The sequence below is a fragment of the Saccostrea cucullata genome, unplaced genomic scaffold (genome assembly GCF_032062105.1).
Source record: "Saccostrea cucullata isolate Sc308-1 unplaced genomic scaffold, CSIRO_AGI_Scuc_v1 ctg1929, whole genome shotgun sequence".
NCBI lineage: Eukaryota > Metazoa > Mollusca > Bivalvia > Ostreida > Ostreidae > Saccostrea > Saccostrea cuccullata.
In genome coordinates, this window is record NW_026937626.1 from 51,629 (window position 1) to 73,577 (window position 21,949).

The window sequence follows — 21,949 nt, forward strand, 5'->3', positions numbered from 1 at the left end:
TGAAATCATATTCAGATATACTTTTTTTCAGTCTAAATCGCATTTATTATTTAAATAACCCATTTAAAAACAGTTGAAAAATTAAACATCTAACCATGATTACCAGAAAACTATTTTTTTTAAAAAAAAAAGGATAAATAACTGATTAAAAAATAATGATGAGCCAGTGAAAAAGTCGTTAAAATGAGACTAAAGTGTCTCCGAAAGATGACTAAAAATTCACGGAAATGGGACGGAAAGGTCACTAAAAGGCGCCTGAAAGTCGAAGGAAGGGCATTGAAAGATAACTGAAATATGTCCGCTAAATGGTACCTGAAAGGTACCTGATTGTTGACAGAAAGGTCAATAAAATGCACTTGCAATTCAAAGACTGAATTTCTCAGGAGACAAGAAAAAAATCATGAATAATGTATTATTAATTCACAAAATTTGAAAGCAACATTTTTTAAATGCATATAATTAAATAGAACTCAATAGATCTACTAACAGATAAAAAAATAGTAGAGTGTGAGCCTAAAACGTCATAATTACATCTCTTACAGTTTAAATTGCCCCTTCTTTTTTTTCATTTTTTGTACCTATTGTTAATGCAATATAACAAAACTCTTAATTATAATAACTCTAATTATTGCTCAGTTTACTTTTGCTTCAGAATTAAATGAGCGCATAACGCATTTCTGAGATATGTATGAAATGGTGTTTAACCTATATTTTTGAAATTCTTTATTTGATATCATTCAAGTATTAAACTGTTAATGTTAGCTCAATTAATAGAGCGTTCACTCCGTAATTGGAGAGTCGTGATTTCGAATCTCGCCTTTGACCGTCCTATGTCATAAAAAAGGAATAACAACTATTCCTTCCTCATGCGCTAGGCACTTTGAAGTGAAAGTTGCTGGCTTTTCAGGTAAGACCTTTAAAACCGAGACTCCGTGTCACGATAGGCTTTGGTACGATAAACATCCCTCATTAAATATGTAAATGTACATTTTTGATAATGTTCCCGTGAAATTAATAATGTCCTCTAGGTGTTTTTTTTTCACTGAAATGAGATATAGAGAGAACTATCAATTCAAGTCGAGAAGTAACATTTAATTTTTACTCAATAATACTTCATCTTCGAGTATAAGTCACCTGGAAGCGAAAATTCTTTCTCAAACCACAAAAATGGCTCAACGAAAATATGTGGTGTTGTACAAATGCTTTTTATGAAAGCTGAATTTACATATTTTACCTCGCATATAGTGAGAAGATCTTTGCTTTTGCCATACCACATTTTGTTCAAAATATCTTGAATAACTTCGTTTTCTACAAACATGGTATTCCCTGTTTCCATTGCATCAGAGAGGCATTTGTGATTTAATAGGATTCTCCCAGAATGAAGGACGTTTTCTTTGGAATGTTTTTCTTCAGGGGCATGCCGACTGTCATTATCATAGATACAGCTAATAATTCGAACTGCATCCTCTGTGATTGTCCTTCAACAGATTTTAAATAAATATAATCTTAGAAAACAAATACCTCCAAATGTGAGAACAATCAGAGAAGGCAACTTTGAAAACGTTTTAATATAGTTTTAATGAAATAATGAAAATTAAAAAGATATGCGGGTAGAATTAGTTTTATTTGCTCACAAAAATAATCATTTTCAAACGTTTTAAATACCGTATAAGTGGAAATTTTAGCGAGACGCAATGGATCACTTCATTATAAATGGGGATCGGACCAATATGGCCGGGTTTGGTTTCTTGTATACAAAAATCTGGTCGGTTTCCCTTCCATTTAATGACATTAGGTTGAAAACATATTACATTTTTTTTTCTAGATCTTTTTTCAGTGAAGAAAGTTAGGAGGAACACTTTCATCGATTTTCTGAGTTTGTTATTTCCAAATGTAATAATTGATATTTGCCTTTACTTATTTTTGTGCATGAAGGTACTGTCTACTGTCTCTGAAATTCTATTCTGTATGCAATTCATCCGTGGATATAATAAAACATGTCATTAATGTGTGCAAATCATAAAGGCTTAAATGGAATCAAAGGGAGTACAGTTACTAAAATATGTATCCAATATCAATTTGATTAAATTCTGAGGAATATATACAATTGTAATTCATTAATAATGCAGCTCAATACAGCCAAGAATTCATTAATTAGGTTTTTTGCAAAGAACGAGTGCAGTTATGGGCCCCGGTAAAATGTTAAAAAAAAAAATTGACAATCAAATTAAGCAAACTTTTTCATCCAAAATCATTAATTGATATATAAACCGTACGATTCAACATATTCTACCACTTTATTTCACGAATATATAAAGAACAAAACCCCGTAGGGATCCGGGTTAGAATAGGTTAGAATAGGTCCTCAGTACCCCCTTGCTTGTCGTAAAAGGCGACTAAATGGGGCAGTCCTTCGGATGAGACCGTATAAACCGAGGCTTCGTGTCACAGCCGGTGTTGCACTATAAAGATCCCTCCCTGCTCAATGGCCCTGAGTGCCGAGCATAGGCCTAAATTTGCAGCCCTTCACCGGCAATGGTGACGTCTGTCTCCATATCAGTGAAATATTTTGGAGAGGGACGTTAAACAGCATACAAACAATCAATTATAAAGAACAAAACCACAGGTTGTGGCAGGGGTCAGCCGACATTTGTGATTTTCTATAGTAAATCGAGAATGGACATTCATTTCAAAGCTTTTATTAACTATGAGCCTAACTTTTTACAAAATTTTGCGAATGATAAAAGACGCATAATACATTTATAAAGCTTGTGTGAAAGTGGTAAAGTTGTACACGATTAGGCTGGTACTTAAAATATTTAAAATGTACAAAAAGTACGATGTCTTTCCTATAGCAAGTTAGAGTTATTTACCTGTATGCCCCATGTTGACCCCACGTGTTGAATAAATTATTTAAAATACCAATAGTCACGTGAGTTCTACCCAGGTACACATTCCTCGTAAAACACCGGCAGTCTAAGTCGTGTCATACAAAAATATTTGTATGTATTTGTTTTTAAGAACACGGGAGGATAAAGAGAGTTTAGTGTCATTTAAATGAAAAAGTGTCAAACATTTTACCATTCATTACCAAGACAGTGAAACAGGTATTGAAAGCCACCGAAACACTCCTTTTTATTTCAAATTCAATGAAACTATTATTATTTTTTTAAATGCAAGAATACCAATTTCTTAGTCTGATCCTTATGGCTACAGGAAACTGCACAAATTCATTAAATGTTTTAAAATAGATTTTTCGCAAAAAATAGCATTCCACAAACGCGCCCGACTATGATCCACCGTCAGATTGTTCAAGTTTAGATTTAAATAACTATTCCCCTCGATTTACATAAACAAAGCTCAAAGAAGGTACGGTACGACTTTTCCGGATTAAGGGTATCCATGGGCATTTAAAAATATTCAATTGTTTGAAATCCATGCTGATTTAGGTGATGCTTAACGTGCTTCTTAATTAGAAATGTCCACTTGTATCTTACGGTTACCACAAGAGAACGATTAAGTTATGTATTCTAAAGTAAAATGGCACATAAAAGGGGCCCATTAAGCATTGCTGAAGTGCACTTGTTCTTTCGAACCTAGGGCAGGGATGCCCCTAAAAAATTCTTATCTTAAATTATTCCTTACATCCTTACCTATCAGAATTCATGCAAACAAACAAATATAAAGATTAATTTTTATTTTTTTTTCCCCGGGAAATTGTTTTCTCCTATAAGTCATTTCAAAAGTGAATACATCCTTTAGCGATTTGTTTGTAAAATATGGTATTTTATTTTTAGCGAGAAGTAATTTTAGCGATTCTAAAATGCCAACTAATACAGGTAGTGCAAATTAAAGACAGTTTATTTTTTAGCAATGTTACATTCTAGTGATCTCAGAAACTTCGCTAATAATGCCAAAATTAAAGTTTCGCTAAAATTCTACTTAAACAGTATATATAGAATAGGATTGACAGTAAGGTTTGGATGTTAAAGAAGTCTCGATAGTTTACAATAAATGCAATTGATAAACTAATTTCATTACTTGTAGATTCGCTGCAGGTAATCCTTTTCGATCTGTCCAGTCTGCCATTTTTTCTGTTTTTGTTTTATAATAAAAGCACCAACCAATATATGTGGAATGGAAACCTGAGAAAAAATATCATTAAATGACTACTCAATTATTTTTTTAACAGAAATATATTCATTTACGTATCTTGTCTTTTAATTCAAAGATTTAAGGATTGAGAATTTAGTTTTAAAATGATTTTTGTTATCAAGGCCAACAAATTATAAATTTTATTCTGTTTTAAAAACAGCATGTATGAAGGTTGTTTGATAATTTTTTGTACATTTTCTTTTACGGCAAATATCTTGTGTGTTGTGAAACATGACTTATTTCTTACTAAATTCCAATCTTAGGTTTATTTGTATGGAAAAAAAGTAGGTCTTTTTACTAAAATTATGAAAACGTTTATCTTAACTATGCGTTCATAGGATTTACAAAGCAATCACTTAACAAAAAATAACATGTCAATCATTTTTCAAACTCGTTGAGCTTTTTCATAGTTTTAAATACATCTATATTTTATTTGTTTCGAATTCTACCGTAATTTTCCTACTAAAAAATATTTTTTTAAAAAAAGAAGATATTTTTCACATCATGTTCTTTTTCTTCAAAATATCTTTTGTGCTGTTCTGGTTTTAGTAAGGTCTAAGGATAAATGTCCAAGCATTTGATTACTTTTGTCCAGCTTCTAGAAGCATTTTAATTTTTTAAAGACCCTTTTATGTCTTTGCACATAATTCTTAGTAGCTCGATACTCTATGAAGTTCAAAATGACGTTCTCATTCTTGGATTTGTTTTTACGCATTCATCATTGATGGATGGCTATTAAACAGTCATATACCCCCAAAATACCCCCCAATTCAACTGATAATTTTGGCAAGTGACGTTTCATAAATACTGTTGCAACAGGTTAAATGGAATATTTCTTTTTGTGCTGCAGATTTACCTTTTTTTTTATTTTGATAAAAATTATTGTAATGTAAACATAATAAAAAAGTGGCATGCTCCGTTACGCTTGTTTTATTATTATAGCTGTATAATTCTAAGGATCACGAAAAACACCAAAATCTTTGTATATTAATTAGGAATACAGGCAGAGTTTTTGTATGATGAATTTAACTGGTTTTATGGAAATAATGCGTGTAAAAAAGAACTTGTTTGCGTGTCAAAAATATGATTAAGATATAATGTTCAATTTCTACAGTTTCGATTCAACTTTTTTACATTGCAATAGAGAAACTTACGAAGCCTGTTCTTATCCACTGTCTGGCTCCATTGTAATGTTTGTGTATGAGCAAAGCATAAAATATCAGACGATATTCATTTTCCGGTACATCTGCATAAAGACATTCTTTGATGTCTAAAAAGAAGAAAAGGTATTCCAATGAGGAAATTATTGAATACGTTTGGACTCTTTTTAGGGTATATGTAAAGAAAGAAACGAAATAGAAACGAAACAAAATGAAATCTACCGAAACGAAAACAAGACTGAAACGAAAAAAAAATCAAGACGAAACGAAACGAAACCACCCGAAACGAAACCGAACATAAAGAATGTTTTTCAAATCAAGATATATACATATAGTTTTATATAAACTGCATATGGTCTACTTTTACTCTATTTTAAATTTGTGCAGATTTAGTACAGACACTTGTTTCGTATACGGGGAACTTCTTATTTTTTACCAAAAGGTATCTGACACAATTTCAGGCAGCCACATTTTAAGCTCATATTTTGTTAATATATTAATCATTGAACTACTTAAATTGGCATCCTTCGCCTCTAGAGACATTGTTCTTGTCAATTGAAACATTTAGACGTCTTTAGTCGAGCCTATTAATTTGTAAACCACTCATTTATTCTTGGTAAATTACCTCGATACAAAATATCGTATATATGGATTTATACACAGGTTTCCTGTTGGGGTTAAAAGTGAACGAAAAAAACCAGAGACCTCTGGATGGAATACTCGGAAGTCTGTGGTTTTATCCTACGAGGGCAGTTCAATGAATAATGTCCTTAACTGTATGATATACAATACAGATATAATATGACATTAAGCTGGACTTTTTCGCATTTTTAAATCTTGAATGAATATATAACTAATATAATATAATTTATGTGACTACAGTACTTTTCATCACATAGTTTCATTGTGAGATTCTGGAAAAGAAGAGTTATTTGAGACGGTGCATTAAAAAGAATTTGTAAAGAATCAGTACACTAAAGTGGAATTAATTTCTTAAATGTCAGTGGCTTTGTTGTTCAAATTCGTATTCGGGGAGAGAGTTTAATTTCTTGAAGAGTCTAGAAAGCAATTTTCTTTGCAAAAACTCGAGGTTAATGAGAGGAAGGAACCAGAATCAGGAATCTACTACATTAAATTTCTTCATGACAGCGTCCAAACCCACACACCCTGACAAGTGAATGAGTTTTTGGGATAAACAGGAAGTTAAATATTTTGACAGTAACAATATTTTCCAGATCTTTTGCCTTTTGACGGGGTTTATTTCCGAAACTTGAACAAAAAAAAACTTTCAGAAAGAAGAAACGAGTCCAGAAAATGAGAAGATCTGCAATTTTCCAGTATACTAAGGGTCATTCCCAGAAATGAGATAAAAAGAATTACGATCAGGTGTTTTTATGAAAAGAGAATACTAAGTTATATCATTTAGACTAAATCATTGAAAAGCGTCGTTTGCTTCTTTCCGAGCACCAAGGACATTATTTATTAAACAGCCCTCATATGTTTACAGACATTCGCAATACAACAATACATTGCCTTTATTTCTACACATACATAAACAAGCTTTTCCATGTAAAACATCAAATTTGAAAGATAATATCTTAATATATTTATATGAATAAGGGTTGAAAATACTGTAAACGTATTATATTTGGCTGTGTGTTCGCTTTAGCGCCTTTGGTGGATAGTTTTCGCTAATTCAAAAGTACCACGCTAAATGTCTTGCACATTAACTTATAAATAAGTACATTAAAGAATGCGCTAAATCAATTTACGCCAAACATCGTTAACGCCAAATAAATTACATTTACAGTATAAATAGAACATAAAAATTAAAAGAATCTCTACACATATTTAAATTATACAATCATGCATATTATGCTTTCGCATATTTTCAGCTGGCAGAAGTTAATACTTCATACATCACTAGAAAAGGGAGCATAATGTATCGGTGTTTTATATTAACAAGTGCTTGAACTTTATAAATTTTATATGAATTAGAAAAAGATCACATGCAGTAACATATATTTCATTGTATACCTTTGTTTGAAAAAATTAATATATCTAAATAGTTTTATTTCTGTGGGTTTCATTTTGATTTCGTTTTGTTTCGGTAGATTTCTTTTCGTTTTGTTTCCATTTCGTTTCGCACTTTACAGGTACCCTTTCCATCCCACCCAACCCTTGTGAAACAAAAATTCCTTTTAACAGGCGATATAGACTGTTTTTATACAAATCCATATCAAAGCTTTTAGTGTTTCATAGGGGGTGGGCATTTGTTTATAGACAAAGAAACACAAAAACGCTCTTTTTTTATATATTTTTTTTAATATTTTTGTTTATCTATTTTTTTTTTACAAATTTCGAATGGCTTTACAACTGAAATACAAGGGGTGATCAAAAAGTTTGCGAACTAATTGGATAACTTCCAACAAACAAATGATATAAGATACAGTGTTATGTTGTTTCAAAGTAGTCCTCTCCAATTTTAATGCGCATCTGCAACCATCCTGTTCATGCACGGATCATGTTCTTTAGTGTTCTGTCACAGAAGCTTAATTTTTTTTTTCCGACTTTTATATTTCTTACCATGCAAATTATTTTTTGCAACAAAAACAGTACATTTGTCAAAAATGGCCTAATCTCGAGAACAGTATATGTAGATAATGATATCCTTTTGCAGAATGAGCATGGTGACCATGAAAACCCAAGTCCTCTGTCTATTGATCATCGTTTATTTCATGGGAATAAAGTATGGGTACTTTCTCTTTATCATATCTGATACGTTTAAAGTCTAAAGTAGACGACATTTTAGGGATTTGATAATTGAATTATTGTAAAGATTTAGTTTTGTAACTACACGTTGGCGATCTTTCATATTAAATTGCTTAACAAAGGACACGTCTCTCTCAAAGTTTGCTTTCACTGGGCAACAGAAAAACGTATTTTCTAAACATCTCCTTTCCTTCACTTAAACAATTAATACAATTAAAGACAACACGTCTGGCAATTATTTTGTCTTCATAGACCGTGTACAAATTAGTATAAATTATACGAAGGAATTTCCAAGATATACGTTTTACTTTACAGTCGTTTGTTTCTCAAATAGGACTAAGTCATCTATTTTTTGTCACAAGTGATCTACCTTATGACGTCATTTTTACATTATGACGTCACAAACACGGAGTAAAACGCTCTATTACAATTGCTATTTATCGAACATGTGTATGACTCTATGTGTGCCAAATTTCATTCTGATCTGAATTGTGGTTTTGTAAATATAGAAATAGTTCGCGAACTTTTTGATCACCCCTCGTAGTGTATTGTATTAATTACATATGTTTAATACATTATATGCATAAAAATGCTAAAAGATTAAAGGCCCTTTAGTCCATATCCAAAAATATTTAAAATATGATGATTCTTTCAAGCCTGATTTCAATGTAAAACACCCCCTTCCCATTATTTATCTCAGAAAAGTGTAACGCAAACAAATGGTAACTTGAAATTAATTTTATTAAAGTGTGGCGATATTATGGGCACGGCTGTTATTTAGTTTCAAATGCAAAACAAACAATATCATATGGGCAATGGGCAGCCAAGACAAGAGCATGCCCCAATCAAATGCACAAACAACATTCAACATCAAAGCAAATCATATATCAAGGTCATTACCAAAGGTCAAAGTTCATATAGTGGTAAGTCAAAGTTCATACAACATCAAAAGTTCAAAGTTCACAACATCAAAGTTCAAAGTTCACCATATATATATATAGAAAGCATTGACCCTGGGAGGTGCAGAGGTCAAAGCTTGCAATATAATTACCAAAATGCCGCTTATACGCCAGAGGTGTTATTTACGATATATTTATTACGAATTACATGCCGCTTATGTGCCTTCTTTACTTGTCGTTTATATATCAGTCACTGTTTAGGAAACATTGGACCTGGGAGGAGCAGTGGCCATGGTTTGCGAAAAGTTCATCTAAGTTGGTCTCCAGGTAGACTTTTTCTTGTAACAGCCGTACCATTTGATATTAAGTGATCCTTTTGTAGGACAGCTGCAATAGAAAGAAAAACACAGCGCAAAAATCTATTCGCATAAGGGTTGGGTGAGGAGGGTATTTTTCTAAATATCTAAATTTGCAAAAAATTATCCTTTAAAATTGCACCAACCTCATTCATATAGTCTGTGAATGAAAAAGGATTAACGGAAGTTGACTCAGGGGGAATAACTCTAATTGATTATAGGGATTATAGGCGGATCTATGGATTTTGTAATATGGGAAATTAACACTTTCTTCGATAAAAGCCTCCAATTCGAATAGAATTGGATGTGATATTATCTCAGAAAAGTGTAACGCAAACAAATGGTAACTTGAAATTAATTTTATTAAAGTGTGGCGATATTATGGGCACGGCTGTTATTTAGTTTCAAATGCAAAACAAACAATATCATATGGGCAATGGGCAGCCAAGACAAGAGCATGCCCCAATCAAATGCACAAACAACATTCAACATCAAAGTAAATCGTATATCAAGGTCATTACCAAAGGTCAAAGTTCATATAGTGGTAAGTCAAAGTTCATACAACATCAAAAGTTCAAAGTTCACAACATCAAAGTTCAAAGTTCACCATATATATATATAGAAAGCATTGACCCTGGGAGGTGCAGAGGTCAAAGCTTACAATATAATTATCAAAATGCCGCTTATACGCCACAAGTTCCCTGAGATGAGGATCAGAATGAAACTCATCCAGGGAACTCCGCCACCATGGTGGGGGTAGAGCGGCATATACGAACAGCCGTAACCAGGACCCTTGCTAATTGGGAAAGCAGGATTGACCATGGGCAACGATAGCCTCAAGTCCCCCCTGGAGAGAGTTTAGAAAAATATTATTCCCCAACGAGGATAAGTGTACCCCATCCTGTAAAAATAAAGCTGGATCAGGTTTAATTTCTAAATGGCGAATTATTGCGCCCCCAGATTGCAAGACAATTGCAGCTATACCAGAATTAACCCGTTTGCGTGCATTTTCCATAGCTTTTAAATTTGCTGAATAGCGCCATTGGAGACGCGGAAGTATAAATGACCATATAATCCTACTGTTTGGAAAGTGATTCCTTAGAAATAAAACCAACTGCTTTGCAACCACCCTTATTTTTCTGATCGATACATTGCCCAAGTCATTCCCCCCACAATGTATAAGGATGAAATTAGGTACAGGGCCCACCTTTCCAAGAGTTCTAATCTTTTGTTTAGTTTTACTTAACTGGAGGCCACTATAACCCTGCCACCACAGTGAGATGTGTTTTCTTTCTAATGTCAAATTTGTACCACCTGGTCTTAATACAGCTTCCAAAAAGGCGTGCTTGATTATTAATGAACCCACCAACCATATTGTCTGTATATCTAAAATTAGATTAAAACTTTGGTATGCGAATGTAGGATTTGTAAGAATCAGATTTCCAACGACCAGATCTCTGAATGTCATGAGTTGAAAATCCTTTTAACGCGAGATCAGTACTCGCGCCGATACGAAAAGAGTGAGATTTGTATCCTGAGATACCAGGCAAATTTAGGTGCTTTACTGCCTTACAAAGTACCCCCGTAAATTGATATCGTGTGAGTGGGGATAAATCGAAGTGTCGAAATAATGGACCTGAACCCTCTGGACGGATGTTGACGTATTTAGTAATGAGCTGATATGGACATGCTACACCACCCTGCTTATCTATTTGAAGTACTGTGCCTTTACCTAACTGGTCCGTTTTCGAATACCGGATAGTCAGTAAGAGAGATTGCGTTTCGTGATTAATGGACAAATTGTCGAATTGAATTGTGTTTTGTTGATCACCTTCTCTTGTATTAACTGTTAATTCGCCAACTCTTAAAAATCCATGAAATGCCAGGGAAAATGCAGCCGAGAAAAGAGCTGTTTCAAAAGCATTGGTACATATTATGGGCAGAACTTGAATAATATTTAGCAAAATTGTTTTCGTTATTGGCAGTCTAGTATCTACTTTATGTCTCAAACGTTTCATGCCCTGCAATAACTTTGTAACCAAGAACTCTGGGGTTGGATCGTGAACACTCTGCAATTTACAATAAAATGAAATGGCAGACAAGTATGACCTCACTGTACCATATGCGAGGCCGGATGATGATGAATGCAAAACGAATTGCACGACTGAGTTTAATGTAGGGGGCCATGGCGTGCAATCAATGAGTCTACATACTTTGTAATATGCTGCCATTCCAGCCCGATGAGATTTATGTGTGTTTTCAGATACTGAGGCGTCTAAAAATTTAGCAAACTCAGGCTGGAGATGATGTTGCGGAAAGATAGGGGCACTGGGCAAGGGTGTTCCCTGGCATGTGGAGCTGCTTGTCGGAATCTGGCCCACTGCTTACGAGAAATTGAATCAGCAACTACATTGTCTTTACTTGGTATGTAAACTGCACGAAACAGAATATTATAATTCATAGAAGCAAGGACAAATGGTCTAAGTAGTTTCATGACCCGCTCTGATTTAGAAGTGAGTTTATTTATTATAGCGACTACAGCTTGATTGTCTATATGGAGAATGATCTTTTTATTAGCGAGTTTGTTACCCCATAAATAGACGGCCAAGACCACCGGAACTAACTCTAAAAAGGTCATGTCTTTAAGTAGGTCATTGGACGCCCAGGTCTCTGGCCAAGGGTAAAAACACCATTCCCCTTTGAAATAAGCACCACATCCCAAGTAAGACGAACCGGAACTATCTGTGTAAAAATTAATGTTGTTGTCTGACGTCCACTCAATATCTAAAAAATACACAGTCCCATTAAATGATTCAAGAAAATTAATCCACATGTACAAGTCCTGTCGCATTGATTGAGTTATCCTTATGTGATAATGTAATTCTGAAACTCCTATTGTAGCATTATAAAGCCGACCCAGAAATGCCCTACCTGGTCTTATGGCTCTTGTAAAGAAATTCAGTTTACCTAAAACAGATTGTAATTGTTGGAGTGTCATCTTGCGTTGAACAACGAGATGGTGTAAAATACCCTGTAGCTCTAAGCATTTTGAATTGGGGATCTTAACTAGCATATGATAAGTATCTATCTCAAAACCTAAAAATGTCATAACCATAGTAGGGCCTTCAGATTTGTCCTCGGCAATAGGAACACCTATATCATCGCAGACGTCTTGAAAATTCGACATAAGATCTTGACAGGAATAGGCATCCCTCCCAGCAAATATAAAATCATCTAGATAATGATCCATTGTTGATGTTTTAGAGCGCTGTATCGTAGCCCACTGCAAAATTGTAGAAAAATCCTCGAAAACCTTACACGAAATGGAGCACCCCATAGGTAAACATTTGTCTATGAAATAATTATCCTGAAATTTAAAACCCAGGAGATCAAAATCGCCGGGAAATATTGGAAGAAGTCGAAATGCGAATTTTATATCTCGCTTACCTATGAAAGCCCTATTCCCTAATTTAGCAATCATCTGAATCACTGAATCAAAGGATGAATATTGTACAGCAGTTTCACAAGGATCTATGTATGAATTTACACTACTAAACTTCGGGAAAGAGAGGTGCGTTATTAGACGCCAGCCCAAATTATCCCCCTTCGGCACTAGCCCAATTGGAGATAACCTAAGATTAGAAATTGGTATTTTCGTGAAAGGACCCTGTATCCTCCCCATTTCAATTTCTTTATCGATTTTCTCTTTAAGTTCATTAGGATGATCGTCCGCGGATTTCAAATTATTACATTAAATTGGTAATCTAGGCCCATGATAATGAAGTTTAAACCCTTGAGAGAACCCTTGGATTAGGCGATTTGCTATGATTCTGTTAGGATAGTGGACGAGACATTTTTTAAGGGCATGTACATTAATAGGCGTTGAACCTAGACGCCATAGATTGCGGGGTGCGGAATCTTGGTCTTGAGTAGGTGGGGCGCTGGGTGTTGCTGCTGGAATACCCCCTATAATTGGTATTTGCATTGGTTGAATACCCCTTATAGTTGGTATTTGCATTGGTGGTTTGTGGACGAAAACTTGACTGTCCATAGAATTGACCACTTGAATTTTGTTGGCGAAATATTTGTGCGGACCCAGTGTTTGAGGCTTGTGTAAGGCAATGTATCTGTGGATGGTTACTACCACATCGAATACAACTGTGTTTATACATGCATGGGAATTTGTCACAAGATCCCTTGTAATTGAAATTGAAGCATTTATCATTATTGGTTTTGGGTGCATTTGTTACGTTATAAGCGGGCCCAGAATGCATATACATCAACCATAATTCCGAGTCAATTTCACCCCAAGAAGACACAGGATTTTGCTCTTTGCGCAGCCTAAACTGCGTATCATATTCTTTCCAAGATATAGCCTCCCTGCTAACACCCATTCTTACGGTCTGTATGTACTTAAGTAGGTCAAGAGTCTTGGCGGGATGTGAACTCAAGTACACACTTGCAAATATGAGCATAAGGTCAGTCCATTGCTCAATATTTTCTACCTTTTTTGGGTTGGCATCTTTATAAATTATCTCACCCATACTATTCATAACTAATTTCTTTTCATCAGACCCTGATTTTGGTGTTACCAATGTGACCAAATCAATATACTGCCCACTAATAATACGTTGTTTGACTGTGCTAGAAACATTCATACCAATCATATGTATTGATGGGACAGGAGCAGGGTACCAACATCTGTTGGAGTTGAGATTGTTGCTCCAGAGGTGGTCGGTGCAAAGGATGGTCCTGCACTTGTCGTCAACATGGGTTGCGCTTCCCCCACAACGGAAGTTGATGGAGCCTGGGTCGGTGGTATTGGTACATGTACTGGACATCCTGCCGACGCCGTCGACGAGTACGTCTGGGAATTCACAGACACCGTAGCCTGACTACCACTTGGCTGCTGTGTGGCAGTCGCTGCTGGTTGAGCCATTCTACGCTTCTTAGCTCTCGGTGGCATCGTGTTCAGAAAAGAAAAGAAAATTCTTTATTTATATATATATATATATTATTTTTTATATTTGTAAGAAGAAATTTAAATTAATTATCTTCTCATTCTCACATGCTTTATTATTTCTTTTTATAAAGTTAGCCTAATTTTTTATTTATTTATTTATTTATTTATTATTATTATTATTTTATTATTATTATTATTATTATTATTATTTTTATTTATTTATTTATTTATTTATTTATTTTTTTATCTCCCCTTGGTATGGAAATCTGAAACGTGTCGGATCAATTTATAAAACAAAGAAAATTTAATTAAGCCAAAGCAATATGATATAAATCACGATCAAGATAATTGACTTAATAATCATTATATCTTATCACATACTTACATCATATAATCTGTTTTAATGAAAACTTATATAGATACAACGTGGTCGGCTAATACAAAATGGCCACAACAGACGCTAGAAAAAATTATCATTATAAAATCAAGGATCATCGGGAAATCATGAATAAATACTCCTAAATTGATTGCAGCAAACAACTACCAAATAGATAACAAAAACATCCATATGTATTATACCCATTAACTATTTTTCTAAATATCTAAATTTGCAAAAAATTATCCTTTAAAATTTCACCAACCTCATTCATATAGTCTGTGAATGAAAAAGGATTAACGGAAGTTGACTCAGGGGGAATAACTCTAATTGATTATAGGGATTATAGGCGGATCTATGGATTTTGTAATATGGGAAATTAACACTTTCTTCGATAAAAGCCTCCAATTCGAATAGAATTGGATGTGATAAAAAAAGAGATTGAATTAAGATTAATTAGATTTTTCTTCCGTTTCTATTAAAATTTTGATAAACTATTACGACCCACCTTTCCCTAAGGGGGGTTTAAACAAACTTAAATCTACACTACCAGAGATTGCATCCATAAAAATATGACAAACCATGGCTTTGCTATTTTTTAGAGGAATTTTTTTCTGATATATTCATATGTAAAACTTTGATCACCTAGTGTGTCCTCACCCTACCTTCTGCGTCATAGTTTGAACAAATTTGAATCTACTCTATCAAAATGCTTTTATATGAATATGACTAATCATGGTTTTCTTGTCCTCGTGAAGTAAATTTTAAGATTTTTTCCCTATGTATTCCTATGTAAAAACTTGATCCCCCATTGTGGCCACACCCTAATCCCGGATGGGTAGGTCAATATTTGAAAAAAAAAATGAATCTTTCTTATCTAAGCATGCTCCCTTATATTGCAAATCATATTTTTGTTGTTTCAGATATGAAGGAGGGTAGGATAAGACTGACTGTAAAGTATCAAACGATGTAAAGTGTAGTAGCTCTTGCGAACTACCTAGATATGACGTCATAATAGAATATGACGTAGTCACTGCATACTTGAGTTACCATAACGGGGAAAGTGTCATAATTTTTACATTCCTTTCACATGGCATGTGGATTTTCTTTGGAGGTGTTGATTAATTCAAATGTTTTTTTTTAATTTCTAGCGTGCTGTTATGATGTTGAAAAATTAAAATCTAAATATCTATATTCCTTTCACCAGAGAAAATCTACTCTCCAGGTAAATATTTATTATGAACTTTTAATGTGCAACTACTATAAATGAAATCTCAATATATTACGTGTACATTACCTAGGTTAATTGATAGATAAGATATCATGTTTCACCTGTTTCTCAAACATTTAAACCACGTCTTCGCAAAGCACAATGCATAACACATATAATTCTAAACTATATAACGCATGAATTTGAAAGGTATTTTGTTTAGATGCTTTCGTCAGTTTTACTTCTACACCATTCGATACAATGAAAATCAATAAATCGACTTTTTCTTCTTCTTCTTGTTTTTGTTTTTACGTTATGAATAAAAAAAAAAATAAATGCCTAATAAATTACTGCTACATAATGTTGAATTTTTCGGGGTCAAAATTCCGAGAGCGGAGAAATCAAGGAAATGAATAATGCATCTATGTTGCATGTACAGTTGAATTTTGGATTTTATCAATGTTCTCCATAGTGTTACTGTATGTATACATGTACAGTGTACATATATCGATCGCCGCAAAAACAACAAGGATCGATTTCATCCCTGTATTGGAATATACAAGGGGCCGGGCTTACCCCCCCGTTCACACATAGACGCCGTTTCTATTACGATCAAAGCTTGGTCGAAAGCGTGGCCGATCGTAACAAATCGCAAGAGAAACGTCGTGAAGTCGTCATAAGCGTAGTATGATCGCAGTAAGATCTTCATGATCGGAGAGATCTACGCTCTCACCACGCTTATTTTGAACATGTTCAAAACAAGCGTAGCGGGATCGTGGCCAACATAAATCGGGGTTAAGTCGTAAAAGGAGCGTAGTAGAAGCGCCGTAATCGTACAAGCAGCGCGAAAGCATCGTAGAGAGATCTTTGTGATCGAAATAAAAGCGTCGTAAAAGCGTAGGAAATTAACAAGCACGCTCATACAACACTCCCTCTACGTTTGTACTACGTTCTCACTACGATATCTCTACGTTCCTGAAGATCCTACCAAGATCTACAATAACCTTACGCCGATCATATCACGACCTATCAGGCAGAAGTTCTTATAGCATTGATATTTGACCAATCATTATATGTAAACTACATGTAAAGGCCGACACTATACGTGATGATCATCTGCAATTGAGACTTTTCACATCTTGTTAAAGTTACAATAATTTATTGTAAATGCCCGTAATCAATGTGGTAGAGGCCGCAAAAAACTGCGGTCGCATTTCTAAAATCCTACTACAAAAATCTGCGGTTGCAAGATAAATATCCATCATCGCCAAAATCGTACTAGAAGCGTAATGCAATCGTAATATGATCGGCACAACCGTAGCGACATCGCTGTACAGTCATCTAGGTCTGTGTAGCATCGTAGTATGGTCTTCAATGTCGTAGTAGCAGCGTGGCGTAAACGCAGTAAGCACGGCCGCTTGTCGGCAACAGTCTGTGTAACATCGTAGTAGAAGCGTGTTAGCAACGCAATAGACGTAGGGACATCGTAGCACGGTCGTTACGAAGACCATTATTTGCCAAATTGCTCTATTTAGACGCCGATCGACTGCGATCTGCCCCGATCCAAAACTTTTTTAGCTCATGGCTTGATCGGTATGATCGCCGTAGAATCGCAGCTCTGTGTGAACGGGGGGTAACCCCCCGTTCACACAGATTAGTGACAGCGAGATAAAAGCGGTGTTTCATGCATCAGTGAGTAAAGTGGTCCCAGAAAGCGAACGCTTGGTTCGCTCTAGCAGACCCAGAGCTCACCCGAGCGAATGCGGAGAGAACCCGGAGCGCACTCAAAGTGGACCCAGAGCGGTCCCATAATTTCTGATATCGAACCAACAGCGGACCCCGAGCGAACACAGGGTCCGCTTTTGATTATGAAGACAAAACCATAGGAATGGGCGGTGAGAATACATGTGAACCGAACACTGTTTTGAGTATCTTCCAGCAATATTTTATTTTGAATTCTATTTTGGGAAGAAATCTTTGGTTATGCATAGTGACAGTTGTGAAGGTTTATTCCCTTACACTTATAGTTTATGATTTTGTTAAATGTAAGGTTTTTTTTTTAGAAACTACACATATATCAACTTGTCATACTTGTTTTGGCGAGCTATGGATTTACTCAAACTCAAAATGCTTTTTGGGAAACTTAAAATGTCTGTGCGATGCAGTCTTTTTGCAATTCAAAAGAAATTTGGACTTTAAATTTTCTTAGTTAAAAATGAATATTTTTTTTACAGTCTAGGTGGATGGAGTGAATCCTGACATATTTTTTTAAATTTATTCTAGAGCAGGGTGTGACACAACATATGTTATCAAAGAAGTGGTTTGAAAATGTTCTCATGGTAATTTAACTGTAATGATAAAGGACAGAACTAATATTTATTACATGTACAACTTGAAGTAGTCCTATGAAAATCACATCAAGCCAATAGGTGAAAATTTCCATAATTTCCTATTTGATACATTTACTAGAACCCAATATATTTCTTTGTTTTTAAGGATTTGTATTACATGGTAATTCGTATTTAATTTGCTTTCTTGGAATAATGAAAATGTTCAAAATCGACAAATGATGCACATACGCGCCATTGAGGGGAACACAAATGTAAAAATGACCGGTTCAAAAACCTAAATTCCACAATTGTCTTCTTTCAGTATTTGAGTGAATGTAATGATTATTATAGTCTACAGTATCAATACCGGTTAATGTAGTAAGTAATTAAGGTGGCGATTTAACAGGTGCAGGACGAATAACCCTAAGTTAACGTGACTTCACGGTTGGTTGGATACCATTCCAGACCCTGTCTGACAACGGGTAACCCGTTCTGTTGGGAAAAAATATTCGAAAAACTGCTCAGTAACCCCGTGTTCCCCTTGTCCTTACTTAAAGCTGAACACTTCTCGTAAATAGGCATAGTCCGCCATATTTCCCGTTCTTCAACGCTCTCCCTACAACTCGTATATAAGGAGCAGATTGCTAGTCAGTTCAATGTATTTCACTGTAGAGATCCGACGAGTGTAGACGTACATCTTACAAAGCGTGCTACTCAATATCGATGAAATTATCAAATTTAACGCATTTTTTCCGAAACAGGACAAAAGTATCATGAAAAATGCAGGTCAATACATTATTTACAAACAGAAAATGCACATTAAAACAAGAAATAAACGCAAAAAATCTAACACCTCGATAGGAGTACTACATGTCGGCCACGAGTTTCGAGTGTGCAATCGGGTGTAACGAAAGCGAACGGTTTATATACCCGGCTGACAGTGCCTATTTATGAGAAGTGTTCAGCTTTAAGTAATTCGAAAACTAGACCCCATGCAACTTCTGTAAACTGTACCAAAATTGCAAAATTCATACCGACTGTAAATATTGAAAAAAACATTGTGTATACTTTATGTGCATAAAATAGTACAAGATTTGTCGTCATCAATTTGCACGTGTTTTGGGCTTTTAAGAGTTTTCCCTGCGTGCCCTCATACTTTTTTTTATGGTTGAGTAATTCTGAATACTGAAGTAAGTGCATAGTCAATGGCATTCTTATCAAACCAATTTTCGTAATTTTCGATCAAGCGTTCCAAAACATTTCGAATATTATCTTACCCTGCTATTATTTTTTCCTTTAAGTATATTAAAAAGAATACTTACCCTGTATAGTTTTTGGCCATGTTGAAGGCAGGAACCGACCCTTTGCTGAATGTATTAAATCGGTCCACAACCCATCAGTAACCTGCTTCTCAACACTCTATAAAGCATAGATTAAACCCGTATGAAGAATAATTTTATAATGTTTTAGCACACGGATAATATAATTATTTCAAAAACTGTTAGCCATCAATATAATTGCAATACCGTAGTATTGCTAAAAACTAATAAAATGGTTAAGTTCATCAGTATATATATATATATATATATATATATATATATATATAGTTTTGTGCCATGCGGATTGTGGGTTATTTTGCGTCTTTTTCACTCACGTTGTGGGTACCATGGATGGTTTATGGGTCATTATATATTGACCCACAAACCACGTGCCTAAAATTTTGTTTATGACAATAAAATAGTAACTATATTCATTTTTTACAAAAAAAAAATTTTTGACCCATAATTACACAATCAAAAAATGACCCACAATGCAATTTTATATATATGATATCTTACCGTTGAGTGCATTGGCAGGATTTCGCGCGTGACCCACAATATTTTATATACTTTCCCATGAGTATTGGAGGGATAAGGGAAAATGGCTAGATTTTATAGCCTAATTGCAGTAAATCATTGTTAAATTTTAACGATTTTTTTTATTTATAGGTATTAGGTTTTGTTTTTAATGTACTTCATTGTATAAATCTACAAGAAAAAAAGGCTGATTTATTTTAAACTTTCTGTCGTTCGAAAGTTGTGTTCTTCCATAAGTTTATATATCTAAATATGAATTCTTATAAAAATGTGAAAGAAAGCTTCAATTAACAAATTTTTTAAAGAAAAAAAAAATGAGTAAAATGTTGCCATAAAGATCGCGCGTTAAGAAGTGAATCGCGATGTATCAATAATTAAAAATATACGTTAGGTTGAAATCTCGGAAAATCATTTACAACTTTAGGTTTATTCAGAAAAAAATATCACACATTAAGAATTAAGGGAAGTGTAATCAAATCAACAATTCTTGAACATTTTATAGATGGAAAAGTATACTCACTAGTCAGTATGGTGTTCTATATTATTCAATGTATTGACCCAGAATAACGTATACTTGTCTGTATTTGGATCCCACAATTTCTATATCTTTGGGGAGGTCATTATTACCGCTACATTGCAAAAATTTCAATTCATTTAAAAATTAAATTTCTGGTGATCACTACCGCTATATTTTATCAGTAAGACCGATTGCCGATTAAAACTCATTATGTTACATATAGAATCAACCAGCATTTGAACAGAATTATACTAAGTTGTATACTGACCCACAACTCGCTTCTGTACATTGATCCCGCAACATTATATATATACCTATTATTAATGACCTTCAATTATATCAAACATACATATATAAATCTAAAATAATATAACTTAATTTAAAAAATACATCATTTATGACAGAAAATGTCTTTTACAAAATAAAAGTTGGATTAAGTAATATATGCTAGCTTTTACGTGAAAAGAGTAAAAACACATTCTGCTGCATCTGACCAAATATTTTTTTATAAGACATAAACACATCGGTTCTTGATCATGCACATAAATAAGAAAAAAAATGTCGTTTGGTTTATGCTTAGACAGATATACGTTGCTTAAATTTTAGTGAATGGGGCTTGGTTCTAGGATTGTGGTTTTTTTTATTGTATGAAAAGATAAACATAAAAGAGGGATTGAGAATTGTGGCTTACCTTTTTCTTTGTTTACCCCCCCCCCCCCACCACCACCAATTTTAATTTGCTTCCGACGCAAAGATGCTAATGATTTTATTCACTGTATACACTTTTCCTACCGGAGTCGGTGAGATTTAATTTTCGAAATGATTGGATAATTCTCATTCATGACCTGCCTATTGTCGAAATATAAGCTTTATAAAACACATAGTAAATCAAATCGTCCTGGATGTACCCTGCACTGAAATGGAAAGCAATGGAAGCAAAAATGCCTCAATAAAATTGAAGAGGACTCCGGAAAGAATAAAATCTACGCCAAACCTGTTCTTTTTTTTTCTTTTCTACAATTTCGGAACACCTTTTTTCCGCCAATGTGGTGATTTTTAAATATTTTATAATGTGTACATATAGACAGACAAAGAGAGACATAAATATCATATGTGACGCAGTGGTAAAAACGTCTGCTCTACAGTAGCGAAGTAAAGAGTTGATGATTATGTCAATATCAGGAAAAATTATGACTTTGTAGTATATTGACGAATCCGGGTCATTTCTCCCCAGTACCTGCTCCGCCTAGGTCATTTCCGCCCAGTTCATCTCTCTCCTGGGTCATTTCCCTCCATTACCCAGGTCATTTCTCTCCACAACCTAGGTCATTTCACTCCAGCACAAAAATTATAGT

General features: G+C 34.4%; 2 protein-coding genes across 2 annotated transcripts; both read right to left on the bottom strand.

The window, feature by feature from the left end:
* Positions 1–744: 744 nt before the first annotated feature.
* LOC134248514 (uncharacterized) lies at positions 745–19,640 on the bottom strand (the record flags this gene model as incomplete). The annotated part of the gene is made up of 5 exons (XM_062730909.1): positions 745–828; positions 1,235–1,478; positions 4,042–4,145; positions 5,310–5,425; positions 19,544–19,640. Coding segments are annotated over 5 exons (645 nt in total), but the record flags the coding sequence as incomplete, so codon positions are not given.
* LOC134248516 (uncharacterized) lies at positions 10,139–14,183 on the bottom strand. The gene is made up of 2 exons (XM_062730910.1): positions 14,003–14,183; positions 10,139–10,728 (listed from the first exon to the last, which is right to left on the bottom strand). Exons 1-2 carry the CDS (start codon positions 14,181–14,183, stop codon positions 10,139–10,141), a joined length of 771 nt encoding a protein of 256 aa, XP_062586894.1.
* Positions 19,641–21,949: the final 2,309 nt, after the last annotated feature.